The following is a 27,246-nucleotide window of genomic DNA, read 5'->3' on the forward strand; positions in this document are numbered from 1 at the left end:
GGTGTGGGCTAACCCTAGGTAGTAATCCCTCTTTATATGGCTCTGGTGCAATTGCTTCTGGAATATTATAGTAATGTCTTTGCCAGGAAGAGATTGACAAACTGGAAGGAGTTCAGAAGATGATAGTAAGTCATTAGGCTTTGAATCTGGTCATTTAAACATGTGTACTTTGTCTAAAACATCACTAAGAGACGTGGAGGAAAAAATAAAGTAGTTACCAGATAGCTGAATTATGTCAATGGCAAGAAAGGAGAGGAAATTGGGGTCCAAGTGGAAGCGAAACTTGCTAATGGTAAAATTTATGAGGCTAAGCAAAAGTATCCCAAGGGAAGTGGTGGAAGCCCATCACTTAGACATTTAAACTTTGACTGGACAAAATATTAGAAAATATACTATAGGGAACTATCGGCCATTGGGCAGGGTGTTGGACTAGATTACTTAAAAGTGCTTTTTCTTCTCTTAACATCTAGAATTGTAATCCTCATGCTTTTGAGCATAAATTGATAGCTCTAGTCAGGAAGAAATTTTCCCTTGTAGTATTTCTCTTAGGTGCATAGGGGAGTTTTGCATCTTCTAAAACAGGGATCAGCAACCTTTGGCTTGCGGACCATCAGGAAAATCTGCTGGTGGGCAGGGACAGTTTGTTTACTTGCAGCGTCCGCAGGTTCAGCTGATTGCAGCTCCCACTGGCCGTGGTTTGCCATTGCAGGCAAATGGGGGCTGCGGGAAGCAGTGGCCAGCAAATCCATCGTCCCATACCGCTTCCCACAGACCCCATTGGCCTGGAACGGTGAACTGGCTGAACCTGCACACAAACCGTCCCGGCCTTCCAGCAGCTTTACCTGACAGGCCTTGTGCCAAAGGTTGCCGATCTCTGCTCTAAAATGTACTAGAGGTGGCAAGCAACTGGTCTGTTTTGACATAGTAATGCCTATATTCCTTGAGAAATCTTGGTTAGGTACTGTGAGATTTGTTTTTTTAAATAAAAGACTTTCATCTACATTGATTTTCTTTTTCTTTTACTATATAATTAATAACTTTTAAAAATTCCAAGGTCAGGCACACTTTATATCTTATCTTGACAGTGGTGTAATATTTCATTGTTGTTCATTTCCTGTTGATGTTAATTGGCTTTGTGCTGCTAAAAACATGCAACGCTGGGAAACCCATTTTAAATTTTTCAATCAAATAGTGCTTATCTTTAGTGAAAGGGAAGTTACTTAAGCGGTGTAGTACATTAAGCTATACTAGCAGTCATTAATGAACATCTATGTGCTTTGGTGTGTGAGAGGCCAATGGCTGAATGCTATCAACACAAACAGTAGAGAAGTGGTTTAGTAACCATAAAATGCACACTGAGAGTCCTTGATTCCAATTATAAAACATTTTTTATTTTCAATTAAATGTAAAACATTTTAAAAGCACGTTTGTCATATCCCTATGTGTGTCTAAATGGTTTTTCAGCAAAAAGTTATAGACATTTTTGGTTAGGAGGTGTTTTTGTTGTTTTGTTTTTCTTTTTTTTTTAAAAACACTGTCCCTATCCCATCCCTTCCCACCTTATCTGAGGAGGGCTAGGGGAGGATGTCTCTAGCCTGGCTGGAGCTGCTCCGGTAGGCTGGGCCGGACGGCCACAGCATGTTCCAGTGGGCTGGGCCAGGCGGCATGGCCGCAGCGTGATCTGGCAGGCTGGGTGGCGTTGCTGCAGCCTGCTCTAGGTGGTGGAGCCGAGCGGCATGGCTGCAGCCTGCCAGCCCCAGAGCTGCAGCTGCTTGGGAGGCTGTGGGGAGAGCAGCGTGGCCAGAAGCGAAGAGACTCTGGCCCCGCCTCTTCCCTTCTGGCTGTGCTGCTTCTCCTTGCTCCCTCTGATTGGGGGAGGGGCTGTGTCCCACCTCTTCCTCTCTATGTCCGTTCATAAGCTGACCCACTTCTCTGGTGCTTCCCTTTTTTACTAAAAAAAAAATCGGCTTATGAATGAGTATATACGGTAGTTTAGTCCTTTTTTCTCGTGCAAATGTTGGCTTGGCTATTACATCTAGTATGGCTTCTGGCAGCTGAGTATTTGTGAAAATAAACATTCTCCCGCCTGTCGCCTTTTCTCCCCCAACCAGCCTTTTCCAATTTGTGATCATGAATTTACTACCCTATCTCTGTCATCTTATCTTGTTGGAAGCTGTCAGAGGGAAAATTGTGTGGCTGCCAAAGCAGCAGTTTTAGAAGTGGAAACCAGGTCAGTTATTTATTTTTTTTTAACATGGAAGTTGCCAGTGTTTCTCTGGCTCCAGGGGCAACTGATCTTGCAACATCTCTGAAGCACTCCTAGACCTCAGTGTGTGTCTCCTTTCCCAACAACTTTTTAAAAGTTATAGCTCAAAATGTAGAGGCAACATACTGGCATCTGTTGGTGATTATATACATTTGTGTACATTTTAGGATGATCTAGAATGGGAGGAGCAGCAAGGGAATGCTTCTTTACTGTGCTAAAACAGAGATATGTTTACATAAAACTGTTTTAAAAAGCTGGTATAACAGAAACAGTAAAGAAAATTTAAGATTTTTCCCCTGCATTCCACCTCTTAATTTATGGATATGAACAAACATGATTTGTCTTTTTTAGGTCTAAACAGTGCATGCATTCAATACTGCACGTCTACCAGCCAATGTACATTTAAATTTATTTTATAAAAATAAGTAGAAGAGGAATGTAAAGGATACAACAAGTAGTAAATAATATAAATATAACCAGTTAAAAAACAAAATATTGGAGGAATACAATTAAGTCTAACATCAATACTTTCAAAAAGAACCCCTATTTTAAAGTTTTTAATTTATTTGAAAGTCTTTAACTAGAAATACTTGCATATATATTCTCTCTTCTACATCATTGTACCTATGCAATCAGAGCTGTCTTGAAGGGCAGTCAGTGTTCTGTTGTGCTCTTTGTTTAAATATTAGTTTCTGCTACGAGTTTTCTGTTCTGATTCACTGAAGAATACAGTGGTGAGAAGGTGAATCTTGTAGGGGGCTCTGGGCTGAGCCTGGGGCGGAGGGTTGGGGTGCAGGAGGGGGGCTGTGGACTGGGACAGAGTGTTGGGGTGCAGGAGGGGATGTGAGGTCTGGGAGGGGGTACAGGAGGGGGGATAGGGTGCTGGCTCTGGGAGGGGGCTCAGGGCTGAGGTTCAGGGTGCAGGGGGGGAATGGGGTGCTAGCTCCGGGAGGGGGCTCAGGGCCAGGGGTTGGAGTGCGGCCTCCCGCTGGGCAGCACTTACCTCCAGCTGATCCCCGTCGGCGGTGCCACGTGCTTGCCAGTAAGGCAGGCTCCCTCCCTACCTCAGCCCCACACCAATTCTGAAAAGTGCGAACGCACCCCTGCAGCCCCTGGAGACGGGGAAAGTGGCATGTGGCTCTGTGCGCTGCCTATCTCTGCAAGCACCGCTCCCGCAGTTCCCATTGGGCACAGCTCCCCATTCCTGGCCAATGGGAGTTGTGGGGGCAGTGCTTACAGGCAGGAGCAGCGTGTGGAGGGAGACCCCTGCCCCTGAACCACGGGGCCATGCTGGCTGCTTCCAGGAGTGGAGTGGGGCTGGGGCAGGTAGGGAGCCTGTCTTAGCGGCAGCCCTGCTACCTGCCAGAGATTGCGATCAGCTGGGAGATCCTCCAGGATTGTCCAGCTGATCACGATCGACCAGTTGGTGACCCCTGGTTTAGACTATGAAAGCATAGCTTGCTAGGTTGGATATAGGATGATGGTGATATTTCATAGGATAAAATCCTGACAAAAATACGTGATTTCTCTGGTAGCCTTTCTGCATCTCATTTTTCCTTGTGAAGTCTTCAGCTGTATCTGGGGTTCATGTTCATTACATTTCTCCATTTATCCCTTAAGGATTTGTCTGGGTTGCAGAATTGTTCAAGTGATAGTTCTTATTGTATTCCCCTGTGAGTTATGCATGCACACTGTACGTCTGGAGCTGGAGAATTTGAAAGTATTGTCCATTGGTACACATGTACACCCTGGCTTACCTCGTGCCTCCGTCTAAGGGGATAAAAGGTGGAGCGGACCAACCGCCTGTCCAGTGCCTTCTCACTGCCACTTGGCCTGGGTCGGAACCTTCAGTGTCCACAGCTTTGGCTTCATTCTGCAAAATAAGAACTATTTAGTTTGTAAATAGCTCTAACAGTTTTAATAGCTTTTAGACTTTAGTGATTTATACATCTGTTAGTGTTAGATTAGGCTCCCAAGGCGACTCCTTCCCCCCCATAAGCCCCGTATTCCGTTCGCATACCAAACTATAGCGAGGACACCAGGCTTCAAACTCTGTGCTTCCTGCCCGTGATCCTTCTCAATCAGCGAGGATTGGGGAAGCCCACGTCGCAGCGAGATGTGGTATCTGCTGATTGTTCCCCAGCGTGCCTGATAAAGGCAGGAACTTTGTCTCCACAAATGCCTCATGGAGAAAGCCATGAGGTTCCAATTGGACCCAGGGCGGGGACTCTTCTCCCTCGCCCCCCCATTACATCTGCATGATTCAGGAAGCAGTGCGCCTCCAGCTGCAAAGTCCATCTCTGGTGTGGGAGAATCTGTCTTCACAGACCTCACGGGATGGAGGTGTGTCTCATCAGAAATCACTTTCATAAGCATGAGACAAAGTCTTCCTGTAAATCTACTTCAATGAGGCTGGATTCGACTGTAAGCAAGACCATCCGCTTGGCCCATGAGGACTTAAGCTGTCCTAAATCTCAGAGGCATAACAAGAAAGCCCCAAAATGGATTACATTGGTACTGGACCGAGTTCTGTCAACTTCAAATACCGTCTTCCTTGCTGGGTCTGATGGCTTGAACAAGCAGAACCCCTCTTACACCAGAGAGAGATGAATCCATTGCCATCCCATGGGACATTTTTGCTTTCCCAGTTCCGGAATCCCCTCCTCCATCTGTCTCCAAGAAGATAATATCACTTCCAAGGGAATCACTTGTGCCAGCTGCAGAATACATCTCCCCTCCAACAGCACATTTGGTACCGCCACTGGAACTGGAGTCAGCCTTCTTTTCATTGTGAGACTGTGAACCACCCGATGAATCTTTCTCCCCTTACTGTATGTGTCCTCCACCACCCAAAAGACCTGCGCCAGTTTGGGACCAACCTCTTCTGACTCAGAGCTTCTGGTACCCCATGCCATGGGGGCACTCATAACCAGCTATTGACTCCTCCATTGGCTCTACTGTGGGCCTTGAGATAGTACTTCACTTCACTGTCTATCCAATATGCCACAAAGTCACCTTTTGCCTCCCCTCTAAAGGGAGGCTCAGATCTGCCTCCAGATGCAATGGAGGAGGAACCTGATGCTATGGATCCGGTAGTTCCACCTGGGACAGCAAGATTGCCATCTTTATCCCTGGACGAAGCAGTGACTCCTACATGTCCTCCTCTCTTCTCCTTCCCTCTCCCCCGCTGATGGCTTCAGGCAGTTCCAGGACCTTTTCCACACTGTTGCTGGGGAGTTTCAGATTCCTCTTGAGGAGATCCAGGACTCCTAACACAAACTCTTAGACATCCTCCATTTATCTGGACGCAATAGTATAACTCTTCCCATTAATGAAGCCATATTGGAGCCAGTTAGGCCCACCTGTGTTCCTGCCCCACAAAGAGTGGAGAAGCATTATTATGTGCCGGTCAAAGGAGCGGAATTTTCATTCTCTCATGCAATTTCAAACTCACCGGTAGTCCGTGCTGCTTCTGAAAGGGCTAGTCAGCAATATCCCTTGTCTATTCCTGCTGATAAAAACGGCATATGCATGGATCTGCTGGGAAGAAAGGTCTTAACATCCAACCTCCAGTTCATGATAGTCAATAACCAGATTCTGATGGCATAGTCGAGGAAACCATATTTAGCCCTATTTGTGGAGTTTTTACAGCTTTCTACAACAGACTAAAGCTCATTTTCAAGCTCTGATAGACAGAGACAAACTTATAGGACCACTCTCCCGTCTGCAGTTGATGCCGCTCATTCTTTCTCTAGAGCTATCGCTACTGCCATCATCATGAGCAAGGGGTCATGACTCCGTGTGTCAGGGTTCCCAGGAAGATAATACAGAATTTGGTGAATCACACCTCTTCAGCCAGAAGATGGATCCCTCCATACCCTGAAGGACTCCAGGGCTGTCCTCTACTTGCTGGGATATACATGCCTGCCCCAGGAGGAAAATTCACTGCTCATCGGTCAGATCTAGACGTGGTTCAGCAGTTTTTCCATCAGAGGCCCTATGAACCACGACGAGAGACAAAGGGTTCAGAAGTCCTGCTTCCCTACACCCTCTGCAACAGGCTGTGTGTGTCAATCTCAGTATCTGGCTCAATGTTGTTTTTGATGGGAGCTTGAGAGCCGTGAAACACTAAGCCCAGCACCTCCTGACCCTGACATGCCATTTGGGGAGGTCATGTAGCACTCTTTTTCAGCACCTTGAGTGCAACAACAATGGACAAGGGGGTGCTGAATGTCATCCCCTGTGGCTATATGATAGTTTGCATCCCTACCTCCTTGAAAACTCTCCCTCTCTTCTCTCCCCTTGGATACCACTGTCATGAGAGTATATTCAAACAAGAGGTGAACTCCTTACTGTAGCGAGGATCGATAGAACATGTCCCTCCTCAGTACCAAGGGAGAGGGTTTTACTTGACTTACTTCCCCAGAAAGAAAGGCGATTGAAGACCTATCTCAGCCTTTGCCATCTCAGCTGCTCCATTTGCAAACTCAGGTATCACATGGTCACACTAGAAACCTATCTTTAGAAGAGGGCGTGTGGTTTACAGCTCTTGATATGAAGGACTTTCATTCATCCTGCCCACAGACACTTCCTCAGATTCATAGCGGGCTCCGACCATTTTCAGTACTGAGTACTCCCTTCAGAATAGCAATTGCCCCCAGAGTATTTACAAAGATACTACCAAAGTAGTAGCAGATTAAGACAACAATGTCTGACATGTTGTCTTCCCCTACCTCAACAACTGGCACCTTGTCTGCAAGTCCTGCCAGGAAGCTTGTGCATCAACTTCCGTGATGCTGCACCTCCTCTCCTTGCTAGGAGTCAGCATAAACATGGAAAAATGTGTTCTCATGCCTTGCACAATCTCTGGCTTCATCTGGGCAAGAGGACAGGTTCTAGATCATGAACGGTATCATAGCTCACATCACAAACAACCCTTGAGTACCAGTCAAGTAATGTTTCTCTCTTAAGTCATATGGCCTCATGCATCTGCCTCTCTCAGTTTCCAAGACTCCACCTTTGTTGTCTTCAAACGTGGCTGCAGTTGGTTAATATTGTGTCTCCTCTGCTGCATGGGCATCCCCTTTCACCCTTCTTCTCCGGACAGGACCATTATTAGGACACATCCATATTATATTGAGGAGCCCACATGAACATACACATGGCATTAGGTACCTGGACATCTCAAGAGTTCAGGATGCATATCAGTATTCTGGAGTTGCAAGCAGTCTTCTGCATCAGCAATCTGGGAGGAGTGAGATCCACCTCCCTGTGTTCAGAAGCACCCGGCCTCTGAAACAGGTGCATTAGTAATTGAAACAGAAAATGCACTGCATTTTGCTGCAGAGGGCATTCCCAGAGTGATGCTCTGTTTTTTCCTTGGTCAAACCAGTTCAACTGTGCCTTCCCTCTGCAACCACTCCTGCCATAAATTCCATGCAGAATCTGTCAGGACAGAGCGGGGTCATCCTGATCCTGGGCCCTTTTAGCCCAAACAGCTCTGGTTCTTCTTCGAGTGCTTGCTCATATCGATTCCAATTAGGTGTGCGTGCACCGCATGCATGATCGTCAGAAGATTTTTACTTTAGAAATACTCGGTGGGTCGGCTGAGGCGCCCCCTGGAGTGGCACCCTTATGGCGCCGGATATATGCCTCTGCCGACCCAGCTTCCCCTCAGTTCCTTCTTGCTGCCCGTGACAGTCATTGGAACTGTGGAGTGTGGCATAGCTGATCTCTACTTCCCTAGCTCTTTGCTCATTTATACCTGTAGGTAGTTTTTATAGTGTAGTTGTAGTTAATAGTAGTTAGTGTATATAGTAATTGGAGGTAAGGGGCTTCTCTCCTTCCCGGTACCGGAGTCATGCCTCAGTCTCCGAGCTTCAAACCCTGCTCAGCCTGCCTCAAGCTGATGCCTACGGGAAACTCCCACGACTCCTGTCTGAAGTGCCTACGGGAATCCCATCAGCCAGATAAGTGCTGCATTTGTAAGGCATTCAAGCCTTGGACAAAAAAGGAGCGGCACTTTTGTTTGAAGCAGCTCCTCATGGAAGCGGCACTCAGCTCAACACCCTCTGCCCTGCGCCGAGACATGGCGCCGTTGGTCCGAAGCGTGCCTCCAGCACCAGCAAAGACTCCCGGCACTGGATGTCTCTGCACCATTACCAGCGTGGCACCACTCGCTGTCTCTGGGAGCCACGAAGCAGCACAAGCAACCTGCTGCTCCTGCACAGTTACCGGCACCGCCTGTGCCTCTCTTGGAGCAGCGTCCTGTGCTGGACCACCCCACAAAGGCTCCAACTCCGGCACCAACGATTCCGGCGCCCCAAGCGCCGTTGAGTCTGGTGCTCATAAGCTCCCCTGTGCACACTGTGGTTGAGCTTGGCCTGCCTTCCATCCCAGAGACTTTCTCCATTGCTCGCGACCTGATTGCACTCACCGAGCCGGGACCGACAAACTTCGATACCACCGGTGTGGGCTGTTCCATCGATAGGGAAGGCCTCCATGATGCGCCCTCCATCACAGAGTGAGAAGGGTCAGCACCGATCTTGGTCCCAGTCCAGGTCACTGTCCCAATCCAGGCGCTGGTCTCCTCCACGGCACTGCTCGCAGTCCCAGCAGCGATCACCATCTCTGCGCTGGTCATACTCGTGTCGCCGCTCTGCCTCAAGAAGATCTCCTTCCCGATACAGTTGGTACCGATCCAGCTCCCGGCACCGATTCCGGCACCAGTCTCCTCGGAGTCGTTCCTGGTGCCGCTCCACACGTAGATCTTCATCGAGGTCCAGATCTAGCTCCCAGCACCAATATGACTGTCAGTCCCGGTCCAGATCACGGTACTGCTCGAGACCGTGGTGCTGATCTCTGTCCCCGTGGTATGGGCCAACAACGCATGACAGTGCAACCCAGCATGAGCGATCGGCTCCACCTTGGCCTTCCTGCCCCAACTCGAGGTCGTCCCAAGCGGAGAGTGGCTACTGCGTCCATGACCAAGACGCGGACAGCTCTAGCCAATGGCACGAAGAGGGGCAGGATCCTGCTCAGGGACCCCTGCAATGGTCCTTTTGGACATCTTGGGCATACCATCAGGACCAAGTGTCCCACTGGGAGCTTCTTGTTCTGCCCACTCAGAACCTTGGGTCCCGGAGGCCACTGTCAGTTGCCCCCGCCCCCCCAGGGGCTCGGAGGTGACGGCCCTACCCTCAGCTCAGGCCCATCCCCCTAGCGTGATGGACCTAGGGCAGCTGGACCCCCCCCAGCAGAACTTGCCCCAGGACCCTTTAGTCCCAGGTCTGTCCTCCTCTGATGAGGTGGTGACGGGCACATCCTCCTCTGGCCCACCACCTATAGACCTCCGTGCGCACCAAGACTTGCTTCATAGGGTGGCACAAAACATGAACCTCCAGGTGGAGGAGGTGGTTGAGGTCGAGGATCCGGTGGTGGACATTTTATCTGCTGATGCCCCCACACGTATAGCCTTGCCCTTTATTAGGACCATCCAGGCTAATGCCAGTACAATGTGGCAGTCTCCGGCGTCTATTCCTTCCACTGCCAAGGGGGTGGAGAGGAAGTACTTGGTCCCCTCCAAAGACTATGAGTACAGTCCGTTAATGAGAGGGAAAGACATGGTCAACAAGCTCCACTAGATGCCTGGATTTATTTGGGCGCAAGATCTATTAGACTGGCGCCTTACAACCAGCAGGTCCTCTTGAGCTGTTATAATTATAATACCTGGAACTCGATGGGAAAGTTCAAAGAGCTGGTTCCTCAGAAGTCTAGGGAGGAGTTCAGGGGCTTGCTAGAGGAGGGCATGAAAGTAGCCAGGACATCCTTGCAGGCTTCGATAGATGCGGCAGTCTCAGCAGCTAGGACTCTAGCCTTGGGCGTAGCTATGCGCCATATCTCGTGGCTGCAGGTGTCTGGTCTTCCACCGGAGCTGCAACAAACAATTCAGGACCTGCCCTTTGATGGCCAGGGGTTATTTTCAGAAAAAACTGACTACTGACTCCAGAGTCTGAAGGATAACCAGGATATCATACGCTCTTTAGGCGTGCCTACCCCGGTGATGCAACGTAGGCCCTTCCAACCCCAACTGCAGCACACCTACCCTAACCCCCGGCCGAGACAGGACTTTTCTAGAAGATGCAGCTGTGGTGGTAGGAAGAGGCAGTCTGGTCCTCAGACAGACCAGAACCAGCCCCCCTCCCCACCCCTCTAAACCATCGGCAGGGCCCAAACAAAACTTTTGAAGGTGCGCCTGAGGGCAGAGCACCAGTCTCCTTACAGGATCCTTCCCCACCTTTCACCAACTGCCTCTGCTATTTCCTCCTTGCGTGGTCCCACATAACGTCAGATCGCTGGGTCCTACGCACCGTGGAAAGTGGATACTGACTTCAATTTGTTTTGTCCCCCCCTTCCCGTCCCTCTTCAGGAATCCATCTCATGAGCAACTCCTTCTACAGGAGGTGCAGACGCTCCTGGCTATCGGAGATATAGAGGTGGTTCCAAGGGATCTGAGGGGCAGGGTGTTTTACTCCTACTACTTCCTAATCCCCAAAGCAAAGGGGAGGCTACAGCCCATTCTGGACCTGCGCAGACTCAACAAATTTATGGGAAAGTTGAAGTTCCACATGGTTTCCCTGGGGACTATTATCTCTTTCCTGGATCCTGCAGGCTGGTACGCTGCCCTCGACGAGAGGGATGCATACTTCCACATAGCGATCTAACCGCTGCACAGTCGCTTCCTACGCTTTGTGGTCAGTCAATGACACTTCCAGTTTACCAGCCTCCCCTTTGGCCTGTCCATGGCACCAAGGCTATTTACAAAGTGTATGGCTGTCATAGCTGCCTCGCTCCATTGACATCGGATCCAAGTGTTTTCGTACCTCAACGACTGGCTCATTCGGGGTCGATCCGAGCTCCAGGTGCAATCCCATGTTCAGTTCACCAGAGCTTGTTCACATAGCTGGGCCTACTGTACAATGTCGAAAAGTTCACTTTGCAGCCGACCTAGAGAAAGACCATCTGCTCTGCGCCTTTCCTCCATTCCCATTGGTCCACAAGGTCCTTCTCAAATTGCGAAGAGACAAGGCCCACTTAATCTTCATCGCCCTGGCGTGGCCTAGGCAACATTGGTACACCACTCTCCTCGATCTGTTGGTGACCACACCACTTCCACTCTCATTGTGGCTGGACCTGATCATTCAGGAGCATGGCCGACTTTGTCATCCGGACCTGCAGTCCCTCTATCTCACAGCATGGATGCTGCATGGCTAACTCAATCTGAAATGCGTTGCTCCCGCTCGGTGCAGCACGTACTCTTGGGTAGCAGAAATCCCTCTACTAGGTTCATGTATCTGGCCAAGTGGAAGCGTTTCTCCTGCTGGTGTGCCCTGAGCAATACTGCCCCTCTGGAGGTGCCAGTACCTACCATCCTAGATTATCTCTTGTCCTTGAAACAGCAAGGCCTAGTAGTTTCATCCATCAGAGTACAACTAGCAGCAATTTCAGCCTTCCACCTGGGCAAAAACGGGTGCTTGGTTTTCTCCAATCCCATGGTCAGCAGGTTCCTCAAGGGACTGGAACGTCTGTACCCGCAAATTCAGCATCCGGCGCATACGTGGGACCTCAACCTGGTCCTAACCAGGCTTATGGGTGCCTCGTTTGAATCGATGGCCACTTGCTCGCTTCTGTACCTTTCCTGGAAAATAGCTTTCCTCGTTGCTATCACTTCAGCGAGACGTGTTGGAACTTCGAGCCCTCACATCGGACCCACCGTATACATTGTTTCATAAGGACAAAGTACAGCTGCGACCACACCCTGCCTTCCTTCCTAAGGTGATGTCTGCCTTCCATGTCAGCCAAGACATCTTCCTTCCGGTCTTCTACCAGAAGCTGCACGCTTCTCGACGAGCGCAACAGCTGCATTCCCTAGATGTTCGCAGGAGCCTTGCCTTTTACATCGAACGAACAAAACCCTTTAGGAGGATGACCCAGATGTTTGTAGCAGTGGCAGACTGGATGAAGGGCCTCCTGATCTCCACACAGCGCATCTCGTCCTGGATTACATCATGCATCCATGCATGCTATGACTTGGCTGGTGTCCCAACTATGCACCTTACTGCCCACTCTACTAGGGCTCAGGCTTCGTCCTCCACCTTCCTGGCTCACATGCCCATACAGAAGATCTGTAGGGCAGCAACTTGGTCATCGGTACATACCTTCGCTTCCCACTATGCAATAGTGCAGCAATTCAGGGATGATGCGGCATTTGGTTCAGCGGTCCTTCACACTGCGACATCTCACTCCGACCCCACTGCCTAGGTAAGGCTTGGGAGTCACCTAACTGGAATTGATATGAGCAAGAACTCGAAGAAGAAAAGACGCTTACTCACTTATGTAACTGTTTTTCTTTGAGATGTGTTGCTCATATCCATTCCAAACCCGCCCCACTTCCCCTCTGTCATAGTAGCCAGCAAGAAGGAACTGAGGGGGCGCTGAGTCGACAGGGGCATATATCCAGTGCCATAAGGGCACCACTCCAGGGGGTGCCTCAGCCTACCCACCGAGTGTTACTAAGGTAAAAATCTTCTGATAATTGTGCAGGCAGTGCGCGCACATCTAATTGGGATGGATATGAGCAACACATCTCCAAGAACAACAGTTACAAAGGTGAGTAACCGTCTTTTTCTCAACCTCCTACACATGTCATCTCAACCACCAATCATCCTCCCAACACTTCCCGAGACCCTGACCCAGTGAAATGGGAAGATGAGGCACCTTGATCCATGTTCTCTCCACCTCAGGGTGTGGTATTTGGATGGGGCATCATCCTTAGAACATTCATGCTCCATAGTCATATGAGACATCCGATCTAATAGCTGAAAGGACTCTACTAGAAAATGTTACCTAATTAATGGGAAGTGCTTTTCTTCTTGTGCCTATCAAAGTGGCATTCTCCAGAAATACAAATATGCTTCTCATCTTGGACTGGGTCTTATCTTTGAAGACAACAGTTTTGTCCATCAGCTCCTTCTGAGTCCACTTGGCGGCAATCAGTTCATTCCATCCACCTTCTCAGGGCTTCTCAATCTTTGCACCAATACATTCTGGAGTGGAAAGGCCTAATAAGAATGTTCCCTCATATTCAGAAGCCGACTACCCAGTGAGACCTAAAGTTTGTTCTCTCAGTACTCACAACCTCACCCCCACCCCCCTGGGCCTTTGATCCTTTTGGTTTCTTGCTTCATGTCTCTTCTTTCCATGAAGGTTGCTTTCCTTGTAACCATCACCCCAGCTAAAGAGGTTGGCAAACTTGGAGCGATGATGGCAGATCTTCTGTTCACTATGTTCCATAAGGATAAGGTTTCTTTGTGTCTACATCCCAAATTCAGCCCCAACTAGTTTTGGAATTTCACCATAACCAATTGATTAACCTGTGTGCTCTTCTTCCCAAAACCATATGCTTCCACAGAGGAACGAAGACTCCACTCCCTCAACATTTGGCAGGCCTTGGCCTTTTACCTTCAGGGCACAAAACTGATCAGAAAATCCCTGAGACACTTCATCATCATAGTAGAAGGAGTCAGAGGACATGTCACCTCCACCCAGAGAATCTCCAAATGGATCTGTGTTTGCAATCTACTCTATCAGCTGTCGAACCTCCTCTCCCATCTGCTGTTTTATAAGAGTCATTCCACCAGAGAGCAAGCCACAACTGTGGCATCTCTTCAGGAGGTACTTATCATAGAATAGAATATCAAGGTTGGAAGGGACCTCAGGAGATCATCTAGTCCAACCCTCTGCTCAAAGCAGGACCAATTCCCAGACAGATTTTTACCCCAGTCATCTAAACGGCCCCCCCCTAGGATTGAACTCACAACCCTGGGTTTAGCAGGCCAATCCTCAAACCACTGAGCTATACCTCCCCCCTTCTCCTGGATATCTGTAAAGCAGCCACAAGAGGCTTCATTCACGCATTTGCCAGACATGCCTTGGTGCCAGGACTCTTCTGCTGATGCCACATTTGGAATTGTGGTACTCTGCTCAGCCCTACCATCTATACGCTCGCACCCTCATGCTACTTAGGTACTTTTTGTCAGTCACTTGAAGTGTAATACAGTAGGGACCATTTCTCGAAGAAGAATGGAAGGTTACTTACCTGTAACTGGAAGTTCTCCAACATGTGTGATCCCTATCTGTATTACACTACCTGCTTTCTCTCCCTTCTGCTTTTGATCTCACTTGATTCATGGTGGAGAAGGAACTGGAGAGGCAGTTGGACCAATGGACGCAACTTTCAAATTCTCCAGCTCCGAACACATGATGTGCATGTTTAACTCTCAGTGGAACATAGATAGGTACCACACATTTTCAAGGACATCCAGTTTACAGGTAAGTAGCCTCCCCTTTCATCATGTTTGAGCACAATTATGTTGATGTGTAGATAATGAAATGCTAACCATGACTTAGCAGTCAGTGTGGAGCAGACAAATCATTTTCAGCACTGTGTCCCTAATTCATGTAAAAACATTACTGCTACCAATTTTTATTTTTCATGTGAAATTAATTTACATAAAAAGAGACTGCTTCTGAGTCATTGAGACTAAATGACCTCTATCTACTGAAAAGGTGCAATGTGATTGGTCAAGTGAAAATGTGTGTGCTGCCACCAATGTACCTTATCCCCCCCTGTGAAGAAACCATCTTTAGGCTTGAGGGTATAGTCATATCTCCAGGCCTAATTACCCTTTGGCCTCTCTTCTGAGGCTTATATCAGTAAGTGTCAAGTGTGTCGATGATGATTTTTTTTACATGCATAGCTGCCCTCTGAGGACAGTATTGGGACCGCTGAGATCATTTCACTTAAGCCACCAACGAGCCATTAGATGGTAACTCTTGATATGTACTGTTCTGGGCTGGAAATGAATCCTTTTTCTGCAATTATATTGCTTCAGACTCCTTTCTTGAGGTTCCTGTTTGCATCTTCCTCTTTCTGGCTGCAGAAAACTAGATGGGACTCTCTTGAGAGATTGTTAGCACTGCTTAAGTGACTGTAGGATTTGATATTAGGTGATATAAAGTTCTTTGTATACACTGAGCACTTTTGAAAATCCCACCCATTGTACACATTTCTGTGCGTTGCCTGGTTTCTGTGGGTGGAGGATGGGGTGGGGAAATCTTCCCTTAAAAAATTCTTCATATGTTAACATAAATTAATTTTTTTCATTGATGCAGTTGTGTTACACCATCTCTTACTCTCAATGCAATATGTATATTTGTACTAAGTTAAAATTTAACATAGTGCCCACAGCTTGAACATAGTGCCTGAATCATATGATGAGATGAAACACTTTATAGAGGTTTACTGGTATCTGCTACACATGGTCATACAGCATTATTTCTTGCTTTAGTTATTTTGTTTAATCAAAATGTTATGTGAATGTGGTTAAAGGTATAGTATTTAAATCCAAAATTGTGCTGTCTTTTCTCCTTTCTTTCTAAATGAAATGATTTTTTCCCCCTGTGATATTTTGCTTATTTTAAATGTTACATCATCGTAAAATCTTTAGTACCTTTTCCAAAATTAATATTTTTTCTGTTTAAAAATAAATTGTTCTTGCATACTTCCTTGAAAATCTACTCCTTTAAGAATGCATGTTACGTATATTATATATCCAAACAGCAGTCTTCAAAGGGCTAGATTCTGCCTGCTTTATGTTGGATAGTACCTTAGTCTGTTAGTATTCCCAGCAATATAAATAGGAATTACTGCAGCATAAGGCGCTAATCAGCATGAGTAAGGGTGACAGTCTCTCATGTTAAATTGATAATCTGTAAGGTCTTGGTCCTGCAAAGATTTGATATGTATGTTTGATTATACGTGTTAAATAGTTCCATTGAGTTCAGTGGGACTGCTCCTGTACTTAAAGTTAAGCATACACATAAGTCTATACTGATGTGGTTTAAGAGATTGGAAAATAGATGGTCAGCAATAATAGGCTGAAATATATTAAACGTAGAAAAAATTATATTATTATAATTTAAACAGACAATTAATGGACTCATTTTGCAATCTCTACTGGATGTTGTGCTTACTGCCATCCCAGCTGCAGACACTTTGTATGTTTGGTAGTGTTCGCAGATACGCGTTCTAAGGTTCAGTCATATTGCATGTATCTTTGATTATTGGTTGTACTAATAAATACTTATTAAACAGTATTAGGAAGAGAAATTAAAACTTTTCAAATATTTGAGTGAAGCCAAAGAGCGTACATTTTTCGTTATAGTATGTTAAAAATCTTTAACTAAAGCGTATCTTAAATTTTTGTTACAGATTCAGAATATGAACAACATAATCACTTTCCCATTGGACAGTTTGCTTAAGGGAGACCTGAAAGGAGTAAAAGGGGTATGGTAATCATTTATTTCTGTTTTTATGAAGTTATTTTTGGTACAAATATATATGGCTAATGTACCAATTTAATTTTAGTTGAAAAAATACATATGCCAATATGTATTTCACTCCATGCATCTGAAGAAGTGAGGTTTTTTACCCACAGAAGCTTATGCCCAAATAAATCTGTTAGTCTTTAAGGTGCCACCGGACTCCTTGTTGTTTTTGTGGATACAGACTAACATAGCTACCCCCATATGCTAGTATACTACGTCACTACCTGGTAACTAAGGGTATGGCTACACTTGCAGCTGTACAGCACTGGGAGTTACAGCTGTCTTCGTACAGCTGTGTAGGGAAAGCGCTGCAGTGTCGCCACAGTGACAGCTACCAGTGCTGCAGTGTGGCCACATTTGCAGCACTTGCAGCGCTGTTGGGAGTGGCTGAACAGGCATTCTGGGATACCTCCAAATACCTCTGGAGGCCAATTACAGCGCTTTTGGTGGCCACACTGGAGGAGCAGCGCTGCATTACCAGCGCTGCAATCGTTATACCCCAGGCAGAGCAGGAGTACAGCCAGCGCTGCAGCCAGGGAGATGCAGCGCTGTATGTGCCTTGCAAGTGTGAACAGTGAGTAAGTTGCAGAGTTGTAAACCCACCACCAGCACTGCAACTGTCCAGTGTAGCCAAGCCCTAAGGGATGCCCTTGACATCAGCTGTGAACTGAGTTACTTCTTTGCCCTTGTGGCTTAGCTATAGTACAGTGTGTAGATAACTACAAAACCAAAGGACAAAGTTCCTTCAGAAGGTGTAATAATCTTGAAGCTGTGGTAGAAGATTGCAAGGATTGTACAGAGCTCAGGTAAAATATGTGGAGAGAGATGGTTAAGCACTTGTGTTTAGTTTAAAAGGATTACTATTAACATTATATAGCACTGTAAATTTATTCGGAGCTTTACACTTGAGTAGGTGAAACTTTTTTCTTTAGCATGAATAAATATAGAATTTAAACCAGTAGCTGAAAAATGTTATAATAATATTGTCTGAATGAGTCCTGCTTGAGGTAATAACTGTGTCCTGAGTTGAATAAACTTAGAACCCTAATGCTGATGCGTTTTTTGTAACAAATTTCTAAACCAATGGCCTAGGAGTTTTTTTTAGCTTAGGGTCTGGTTATTAGTGAACAATGAGGAAGCAACTGGAAGCAATTGTTCTGAAATTTTTAAATGAAAGGGAGAAAAAACAGAACAAAAATCCTACAAAATAGGCTGTAAACTGCAGAAAGGTAAAATGCTTCTTTTTAAAAAAAAATAGACAAAAATGGTCAGACCCTTTATCTTCCTTCTAGTTACCTCAGCTTTTCCTCCCCCTTTTACCTCTTTCTAACTCATTCCTGCACAACAAGTCAATAACTGCAGCATATTTTTGTTTTCCTCCTTTCATAACTGAATTGGGAAAGAGATCCGAGGTCCCAATCCTTCAAAGACTTAGCAAGTGTTTTAACCTTATGCATTGTGTGTAGTTGGTCCAATGGACAATGGAACTACTCACAATACATAAAGTTAAGCGTGCTGCAGAATCAGGATGTTAATGTGAGGACAAGAAACTTTCTTGTATCCCTATATTCTTGACTGCCTGAGACCATTCCATTTCAGTGTAATATTTGGGTATGTTTAATAAGATGAAATAATTTGATTTTTATTTTCACGACCAACCTGCACAAACAAATGAGACAAGATTCATATAGTTCAGGATCCTGTGCATAGCAGTACATTGCTTTTTCATGCCTCACCTTTGATTTGGTGTTTGTTCAAGTGCAAAATCAGTTTATTACAATACACTCTGCTGTATACGTTGGTTCTGTTAATGTTATAAACAGGTTAAAAAAAGAAGAAAGTAGAAATGCAGCAGAGTAAAAAAGAAAATATTGTCTTTGTTCTATAATGATTTGAAAGTGCTGTGCTGATGGTTTCCTAAGCAGTCCTCCAAACGTTTATGCAAGGGAGTAGCATTACTCGTATGAGTAGTGTCATTGATGCTAAGTATTTGGAGGACTGGGCCCTCAGTCTTTACAATGCTGTTGGCTTGGTCTGAGGCTTAAGTGAATAATTACGAATATGGAATTAATAAATAATTGTTTTAAGGAAGTGTGTGGTTCCTGCTATGTATTATCAGTTTTTTTTCTAATTTTGGTAGTTAGTAATGTTATTTGATCTATAGTGGGCTCATCTCTCTAATCATGTAACAGAACGTCAATCACCGAGCAAATTAGATGTTAATAAAACAATTGAATGCCTTGTAAAAATAAGCACTTATCCAAGTTATCTTGTGCTCAGAGCCAAATCCTCTAGTTTGCTCTTCTTGAAGTACAGGGAAATTCTGCATCTGAGTTAGGTTGCAGGATTTGGGCCAGTAGGGCCCAATCCTATTCCCACTGAAATCAAATGACTAAGTCTTTAGTAAAGACTTGATTGTACCATTTAGGCAAAAGACTTTCAGGTGGTGCAGAGCTGAATTGCCTCAAGGGAAGTTTTAGAGGCCAGATGCCTTTCTGAGCTATGCAGCGTGCAGGGGGAGCATGCACACTGCCACATGTTAGGGTGTCTTTTTTTTTCAAGGCTGCACCATAATCTGTTCTGCATGCAGCTATGCACTCTTGGAGTAGTAGTTAGGAAGCAGTCCTTACACACACCTGATCTCTTTTTGCCCAGCTCTTTTGTGACCTGCACAAAGGGGGAGGGGAAGAGGAAGGGCTCCTTGTTCCCTGTCAGGCTATGTCTACACTACAGCATAAAATCGAAATAACTAAAACCGGTTTTATAAAACCGATATTATAAAATCGATTTTATGTGTCCACACTAGGGCACATTAATTCGGTGGTGTGCGTCCATGGTCGGAGGCTAGCGTCGATTTCTGGAGCTGTGCACTGTGGGTAGCTACTGTAAAATGATGAGGCCAATAACTTTGATTTCCGTCCACACTAATCCTAAATCGATATAGTAATATCGATTTTAGCGTTACTCCTCTCGTCGGGGAGGAGTATAGAAATCGATTTTAAGAGCCCTTAAAATCGATTTAAAGTGCGTTGTAGTGTGGATGGGTACTATTTAAATCGATTTAACTGCGTAGTGTGGACCAGGCCTCAGTCCTATACTGAGCACTCACAACAGTGCCTGGGCCTGGGTGATTAGAGCTACTGTGTTTTTGTAGCAAATACTTAGCCATGTTTAATGTCTTTTTCCTATGTTGACAGGATCTGAAAAAACCTTTTGATAAGGCTTGGAAGGACTACGAAACAAAAGTGTATGTATTTCCTTCTTAATAAAAGTGTAGAGCATAATTTGAAATGTAGAGGTGGTGGTGGTTCATGTTATTGTAACACCTCGAGCCCCACTTTAGATCCTGAGCATAATTTCTTTCAAGGCATATGCACAATACTAATCAATGGAAAAATTATTTTAGAATTTTGTAGTTGATAATATAACTTATGAATTAAGTTAATTGTCATTTATTGTGCTGTGGCAATGATGGTTAAAAAATGTGTTCCATTTTTGGTAAGCTTGTGTGCTTAATAATGTTCCCAGTCCACCTTTATTACCCTCTTCACTGCATATGGGGAGAGGTACTGTTATTTGCTCCTGGTGTTGAGCTGTGGAATCTTCTAGAGAACAGTGTCCACTGGGGTCCACTTGCCCCCTTTCTTCCTCCCCTGTTGGAGGGTTCTGAGGGTATAAAAGAACAAGTGGCTCCAACCTCCCTTTAATTCCTTCTTAAACTATTGAAGGTGCAGTGAACTTGGATTGCATATAGTGTCCTTAGCATTTGTCGTTTTTTATTTTCCTGCCTCCTCCTTCCTTTTCATGGACCATTTTCAGTTTAGTTAGTTTGATTGTTAGTCATTTCATACAGTTTATTTACTTAGCCATGCCAGACTCACACCTTCTTTGTTATTCTGAGTCTGAGCAGTCCAGAGAAGTGGGAAGGATGCCTCTTGCACCCCATTGATTATTGTGGGGTGGGACAGGATTTCACAAGCCCAGTCAACTAAATCTGGAAATATGTAAGTCCAGCATCAGCTCTGGACATCTGCTAGCCCAAGTGGCTCAGTGCCTGGCTTAATTACGTCCTTCTCCCTTTCTTACCTGACTGGGCCTGGCACTGAAATTCTCGCAGTTGACTTGGCACTGTGGTTTCCGGACCCCTTTGGGGTGACGTCATTTGATGCTGACATTCCATCATTGCTGATATGACACTGAGGTTGACCTTGTTCAGTGCTGAGATTCCAACACTATGGGCACCCCCAGATCCATCCAGTGGCTATTATCCAGCGCCATGGACCCACTTGTTGAAATAGAGAGACAGGGTTGGTGAAGTAATATCTTTTTTTGGACCAACTTCTATTGGTGAGAGAGTCAAACTTTCAGGCCACACAGAGCTCTGTCTGGGTTGAAAACTTCTCTCTTACCAACAAAAGTTGGTCCAGTAAATGTGTTACCTCACCCACCTAGTCTCTCTAATATTCTGGGACCCATGTGGCTACATTTATACTGCATGTTGTCCATGGAAGTATCATTCCCACTACCATCTGTGTTGTCGGAATCTGGTGCCAAGATTTTGATACTGTTGGTAGGTATACCATATGCTTGAAGTGGATCAGAATCAGTATAACTCAGGAGTCGGCAATCTTTCAGAAGTGGTGTGCCTTGTCTTCATTTCTTCACTCTAATTTAAGGTTCCACGTGCCAGTAATACATTTTAACATTTAGACAGTCTCTTTCTATAAGTCTATAATATATAACTAAACTATTGTTTTATGTAAAGTAAATAAGGTTTTTAAAATGTTTAAGAAGCTTAATTTAAAATTAAATTAAAATGCAGAGCCCTCTGGACTGGTGGCCAGGACCCAGGCAGTGTGAATGCCACTGAAAATCCGCTTGCGTGCCGCCTTCGGCACGTGTGCCATAGGTAGCCTACCCCTGGTATAACTGGAGTTAGGTCCCCCGATCCTTTGGGTCAACTGAGTCAAGTGCAGTGGATCTGGCACAATTTACTTCGGTAAGCCAGTTTCTTGACGTGGCATGGTGCTGAGTATAAGTGTCACTAAAGCTGACCTTAGTTGACGTTGTGTATCCAACTGAAATGACCATAAGATCCATCTGAGTCAACATAACTCGGTGCCTAGACTCCACCTCTGTTATCGTGGGTAAACCATTTGTTAAAGTGATTTAGTGGCTAGTATCAATGATACCGAGTTTGGTGGATTTGGCCAAGTCCGGTGCCAGCACAACTGACTTCTCTGACGTGCCACTTATTAAAGGGGTGTTATACCTTATTTCAGTATCACTAAGGTTGCCTGATTTGTCATGGGTAGCTGAGTTTGAGTCCAAATATCCAGCACCCTTCATTTTCTGGCACCATCAACTCTATACTGAGCAGTCCAATATTGAATATCCAGCAACACAGGATCAGGAGAATCTGATGCTGTGATGCTGTCTAACATAAGTGGTTCACAGATGGATTGAGACAGGTTCTGAGAACCTGACATCATTGATTTTGGTTTTTATAGGTGGCACCATAGTCTCCTGATCCCTAAATGTTGGCATTGTGCCCCAGAGTTTCTCCAGTTGTCAGATGCATAGTTGCATGTTAAACTGTTCAGAGATGGTGGTTTACTCCCAGAGTCCTCAGTCATAGTTGACTGAGGCTCTAGGCATTCCTTTTGTGGGAGTCCCTCTAGATGAAATCAGTAGAATTGACAAATTTTCAGGCTGACAGTTCTGAGGAGGACACAGAATGGCCTTAGTCAGCTACAGAATTCTTCAGCTGGGTTCCCTAAACAAGATGTTCTTGAGTTCCAAGACATCCTTGGTTCTGAAATCTTGAAAAAACTTTTCCCATGCTGAGACTGAGGTAGCTCCAGTGCCTATGATGTCTCCTTCAGTTTCACAACACTTACTGGTTCTGAAAGTGACTCAGACCTCAAAGCTGGTGCTGATGGCCTGATTTTGAAACTGTCCAAGGCTGTTACTGCCTAGAGACATGTAGGTTTCAAATTTTAGTTTCAGTGCTTTGTTTTGGGAGACAGGCTATAAAGAGCTGCTCTAAAGTCCACTCTAATATTGTGATGGTGGATCACTGTATCTGAATGCTTGTCTTATTTATGTATGATCAATTATATGTTGATATCCCCCAAGCTTCAAAGAGCAGCAGTTTAAAACAAATAAATACATCAATAATAAAAAAAAATTTTGGCAGCTGCTGCTGGGACCACACTGCCTTGGTAACAAAGGACTCAATTCAGGTTGAATTGGGCCTTCTAATGCCATGTTTCTGATGCTTTAGTCCTGGAGCTTATTCTACTGCAGTGCCAGAAAGACTTTGGATTTTCCTCCTCAGTTTGAACATTACAGGCTATTTGTTTCAGGTGCAGCTCAAAAGGGTTTTCATATTTTTGTAAATTTACCTGAGCTTGAATCTGCAGGTCGTGACAATGCTTAGTGCGAAAGCACTTCAACTTGTAAATTTGGGATTATCAACTGAGATTGAAAACACTGGTTGCTTGGAATTGTTGGTTTGTAGTGCTATTCCTTGGTCGCTCAGCACATGAAAATTGTTATCTGCATAGTGACATTGGTATAAAATTGCCTCTTTCTACAGGATTAGCTCCAACCTTGTATTATTAGTCCAACTAATCAGGGGTATCCACAAGATTATTTCCTATTTAAGCAGCACAGCGTTTTTGCTATCCTGACATGATTGTTTCAGACATCAGGCCATTCATGCATTTGTGTCTGTATCTAGACTTTGGTCCACAGACAGGTTCCTTTTACACTGTAACTGTGATATACCTTTTATCCAGGTTACATCTGTGGCCTCCTTAAGACTGATTACAACTATCCCGTCTTGGCACTACTTATACCTGAGCCACTTATGTCTCAAGTCCTTCAAGATACAGAAGGTGAAGATAACACGTGCTTGTAAAGGAATTCCTTTCTCTTCTCCCTTTCCATCTAAATTAATATTTCCAGGCGGTGGCTTGGGATCTGCACCGTGTTCTCCAATCATTTCTAGACTTGTGAATTCTGTAGGATTCTGGAGTTGAAAACTATGTATTTGGTCTACAAGATTCTCTCCCTTGGACCAAAGACTGATTTGCCGAAGAGGGGAAGGGAAACTATGTACAGGCAAATTCTTCGAACTGTGTTCTTGTACAACTGCACAAATATCTTAGCTAGCTCTTACACCCTTTTGTCTTCCCAGGTGTTCATTCTTCTGACTATATTGGTAGGTATTCAGCTGATTCAAAGGCAGCAGTTTTCATAGATTTACAGAGCTGCTACTTGAAGCTCTGTATGTCCTTGAAGCAAAGATTTGTCCCTCATTGAGGTCTGATCTGGTAGAGATCGAAATTGTGGACTCTTCTAATACTTTCTTGATTTGCCATCCAGAGGTGATGCCTGTTTGGGCAGTTTTGCAGTTCTTGTTCACCTATAAATCCTCAGCCTACCTTCCCAGTGTGCTGTGCTAATCATTAATCTCCCACAAGTGGGAATACACAGAGACATATAAAAGAAGAAGGAGGTTGTTCTTCAAGTGTGTCATCTCTACATATTCTTCACGTCTACACACATTTTTCGCACTTTTTTTGGCATCTCAGCTAAAGAATTCCAAAATTGGGGAAGGAACTGAAAGGCAGTTGAAACTACTCCTCCCTTTTATACCCTTGTGTTCTTCACAAGGGGAGCAATAAGAAGGGGCAAGTGGCCCCAATAGAGACTGCTTTCTAGAAGATTCAACATCCAGGAGGTGTCATTCCCAACAATTTTAATATGAATCATAGAATCATAGAATATCAGGGTTGGAAGGGACCTCAGGAGGTCATCTGGTCCAACCTCCTGCTCAAAGCAGAACCAATCCCCAACTAAATCATCCCCCCCCCAGGGCTTTGTCAAACCTGACCTTAAAAACCTCTAAGGATGGAGATTCCACCACCTCCCTAGGTACCCCATTCCAGTGCTTCACCACCCTCCTAGTGAAAAAGTTTTTCCTAATATCCAACCTAAACCTCCCTCACTGCAACTTGAGACCATTACTCCTTGTTCTGTCATCTGCTACCACTGGTAACGGTCTTGATCCATCCTCTTTGGAACCCCCTTTCAGGTAGTTGAAAGCAGCTATCAAATCCCCCCCTCATTCTTCTCTTCTTCAGACTAAACAATCCCAGTTCCCTCAGCCGCTCCTCATAAGTCATGTGCTCCAGCTCCTTAATAATTTTTGTTGCCCTCTGCTGGACTCTTTCCAGTTTTTCCACATCCTTCTTGTAGTGTAGGGCCCAAAACTGGACACAGTACTCCAGATGAGGCCTCACCAATGCCAAATAGAGGGGAATGATCACATCCCTCAATCTGCTGGCAATGCCCCTACTATACAGCCCAAAATGCCGTTAGCCTTCTTGGCAACAAGGGCACACTGTTGACTCATATCCAGCTTCTCGTCCACTGTAACTCCTAGGTCCTTTTCTGCAGAACTAGCCTAGCCATTCAGTTCATAGTCTGTAGCAGTATATGGGATTCTTCTGTCTTAAGTGCAGGATTCTGTACTTGTCCTTGTTGAACCTCATCAGATTTCTTTTGGCCCAATCCTCTAATTTGTCTAGGTCCCTATGTATCCTATCCCTACCCTCCAGCCTGTCTACCACTCCTCCCAGCTCAGTGTCATCTGTAAACTTGCTGAGGGTGTAGTCCCTGCCATCCTCCAGATTATTAATGAAGATATTGAACAAAACTGGCCCCCGGACCAACCCTTGGGACATTCTGCTTGATACCGGCTGCCAACTAGACATGGAGCCATTGATCACTAACTGTTGAGCCTGACAATCTAGCCAGCTTTCTATCCACCTTATAGTCTATTCATCCAGCCCCTACTTCTTTAACTTGCAGGCAAGAATACTGTGGGAGAGTATATCAAAAGCTTTGTTGAAGTCAAGGAATAACATGTCCACTGCTTTTTCCCTCATGCACAGAGCCAGTTATCTCATCATAGAAGGCAATTAGGTTAATCAGGCATGACTTTCCCTTGGTGAATCCATGCTGACTGTTCCTGATCACTTTCCTCTCCTTTATGTGCATCAGAATTGATTCCTTGAGGACCTGCTCCATGATTTTTTCCGGGGACTGAGGTGAGGCTGACTGGCCCGTAGTTCCCTGGATCCTCCTCCTTCCCCTTTTTAAAGATGGGCAATACATTAGCCTTTTTTCCAGTCATCCAGGACCTCCCCCGATCACCATGAGTTTTCAGAGATAATGGCCGATGGGTCTGCAATCACATCTGCTAACTCCTTTAGCACCCTCGGATGCAACGCATCAGGCCCCATGGACTTGTGCTCTTCCAGCTTTTCTAAATAGTTCCGAACCACTTCTTTCTCCACAGAGGGCTGTGCTGCCCAGTGCAGTAGTCTGGGAGCTGACCTTGTTTGTGAAGACAGAGGCAAAAAAAAGCATTGAGTACATTAGCTTTTTCCACATCCTCTGTCACTGGGTTGCCTCCCTCATTCAGTAAGGGGCCCACAGTTTCCTTGACCACCTTCTTGTTGCTAACATACCTGAAGAAAACCACCATGTTACTTTTAACTTCTCTTGCTAGCTGCAACTCTAAGTGTGATTTGGCCTTACTGATTTCACTCCTGCATGCCTGAGCAATATTTTTATACTCCTCCCTGGTCATTTATCCAATCTTCCACTTCTTGTAAGCTTCTTTTTTGTGTTTAAGTTCAGCAAGGGTTTCAATGTTAAGCCAAGCTGGTCGCCTGCCCTATTTGCTGTTCTTTCTACACATCGGGATGGTTTGTTCCTGCAACTTCAATAAAGGATTCTTTAAAATATTGCCAGCTCTCCTGGACTTCTTTCCCCCTCATGTTATTCTCCCAGGAGATCCTGCCCATCAGTTCCCTGAGGGAGTCAATGTCTGCTTTTCTGAGGTCCAGGGTCCGTATTTTGCTGCTCTCCTTTCTTCCTTGTGTCAGGATCCTGAACTTGACTGTGTCATGGTTACTGCCTCCCAGGTTCCCATCTACTTGTGCTTCCCCTACTAATTCTTCCCTGTTTGTGAGCAGCAGGTCAAGAAGAGCATGGCCCCTAGTTGGTTCCTCCAGCACTTGCACCAGGAAATTGTCCCCTACGCTTTCCAAAAACTTCCTGGATTGTCTGTGCATCACTGTATTGCTCTCCCAGCAGATATTGGGGTGATTGAAGTCCCCCATGAGAACCACGGCCTGTGATCTAGTAACTTCTGTTAGTTGCTGGAAGAAAGCCTTGTCCGCCTTGTCCCCCTGGTCCTGTGGTCTATAGCAGACTCCCACCATGACATCACCTTTGTTGTTCACACTTCTAAACTTAATCCAGAGACACTCAGGTTTTTCTGCAGTTTCATACTGGAGCTCTGAGCAGTCATGCTGCTCTCTTACATACAGTCTCTTACAGTGCAACTCCTCCACCTTTTCTGCCTTGCCTGTCCTTCCTGAACAGTTTATATCCATCCATAACAGTACTCCAGTCATGTGATTTATCCCACCAGGTCTCTTTATTCCAAT

At 45.5% G+C, this 27,246-nt stretch overlaps 1 protein-coding gene across 2 annotated transcripts in view; it reads left to right on the plus strand.

Moving 5' to 3' along the window:
• Positions 1 to 27,246, plus strand: part of ASAP2 (ArfGAP with SH3 domain, ankyrin repeat and PH domain 2) — a 191,293-nt gene that overhangs the window by 45,383 nt on the left and 118,664 nt on the right. For both annotated transcript variants that reach the window (XM_050950703.1, XM_050950705.1), the window contains exons 4-5: positions 16,599 to 16,673; positions 19,912 to 19,961. In XM_050950703.1, the coding sequence (XP_050806660.1) occupies positions 16,599 to 16,673; positions 19,912 to 19,961 (125 nt within the window). The remainder of the gene's footprint in view (positions 1 to 16,598; positions 16,674 to 19,911; positions 19,962 to 27,246) is intronic.

Source organism: Gopherus flavomarginatus, chromosome 4 (assembly GCF_025201925.1).
Source record: "Gopherus flavomarginatus isolate rGopFla2 chromosome 4, rGopFla2.mat.asm, whole genome shotgun sequence".
Classification (NCBI taxonomy): domain Eukaryota; kingdom Metazoa; phylum Chordata; order Testudines; family Testudinidae; genus Gopherus; species Gopherus flavomarginatus.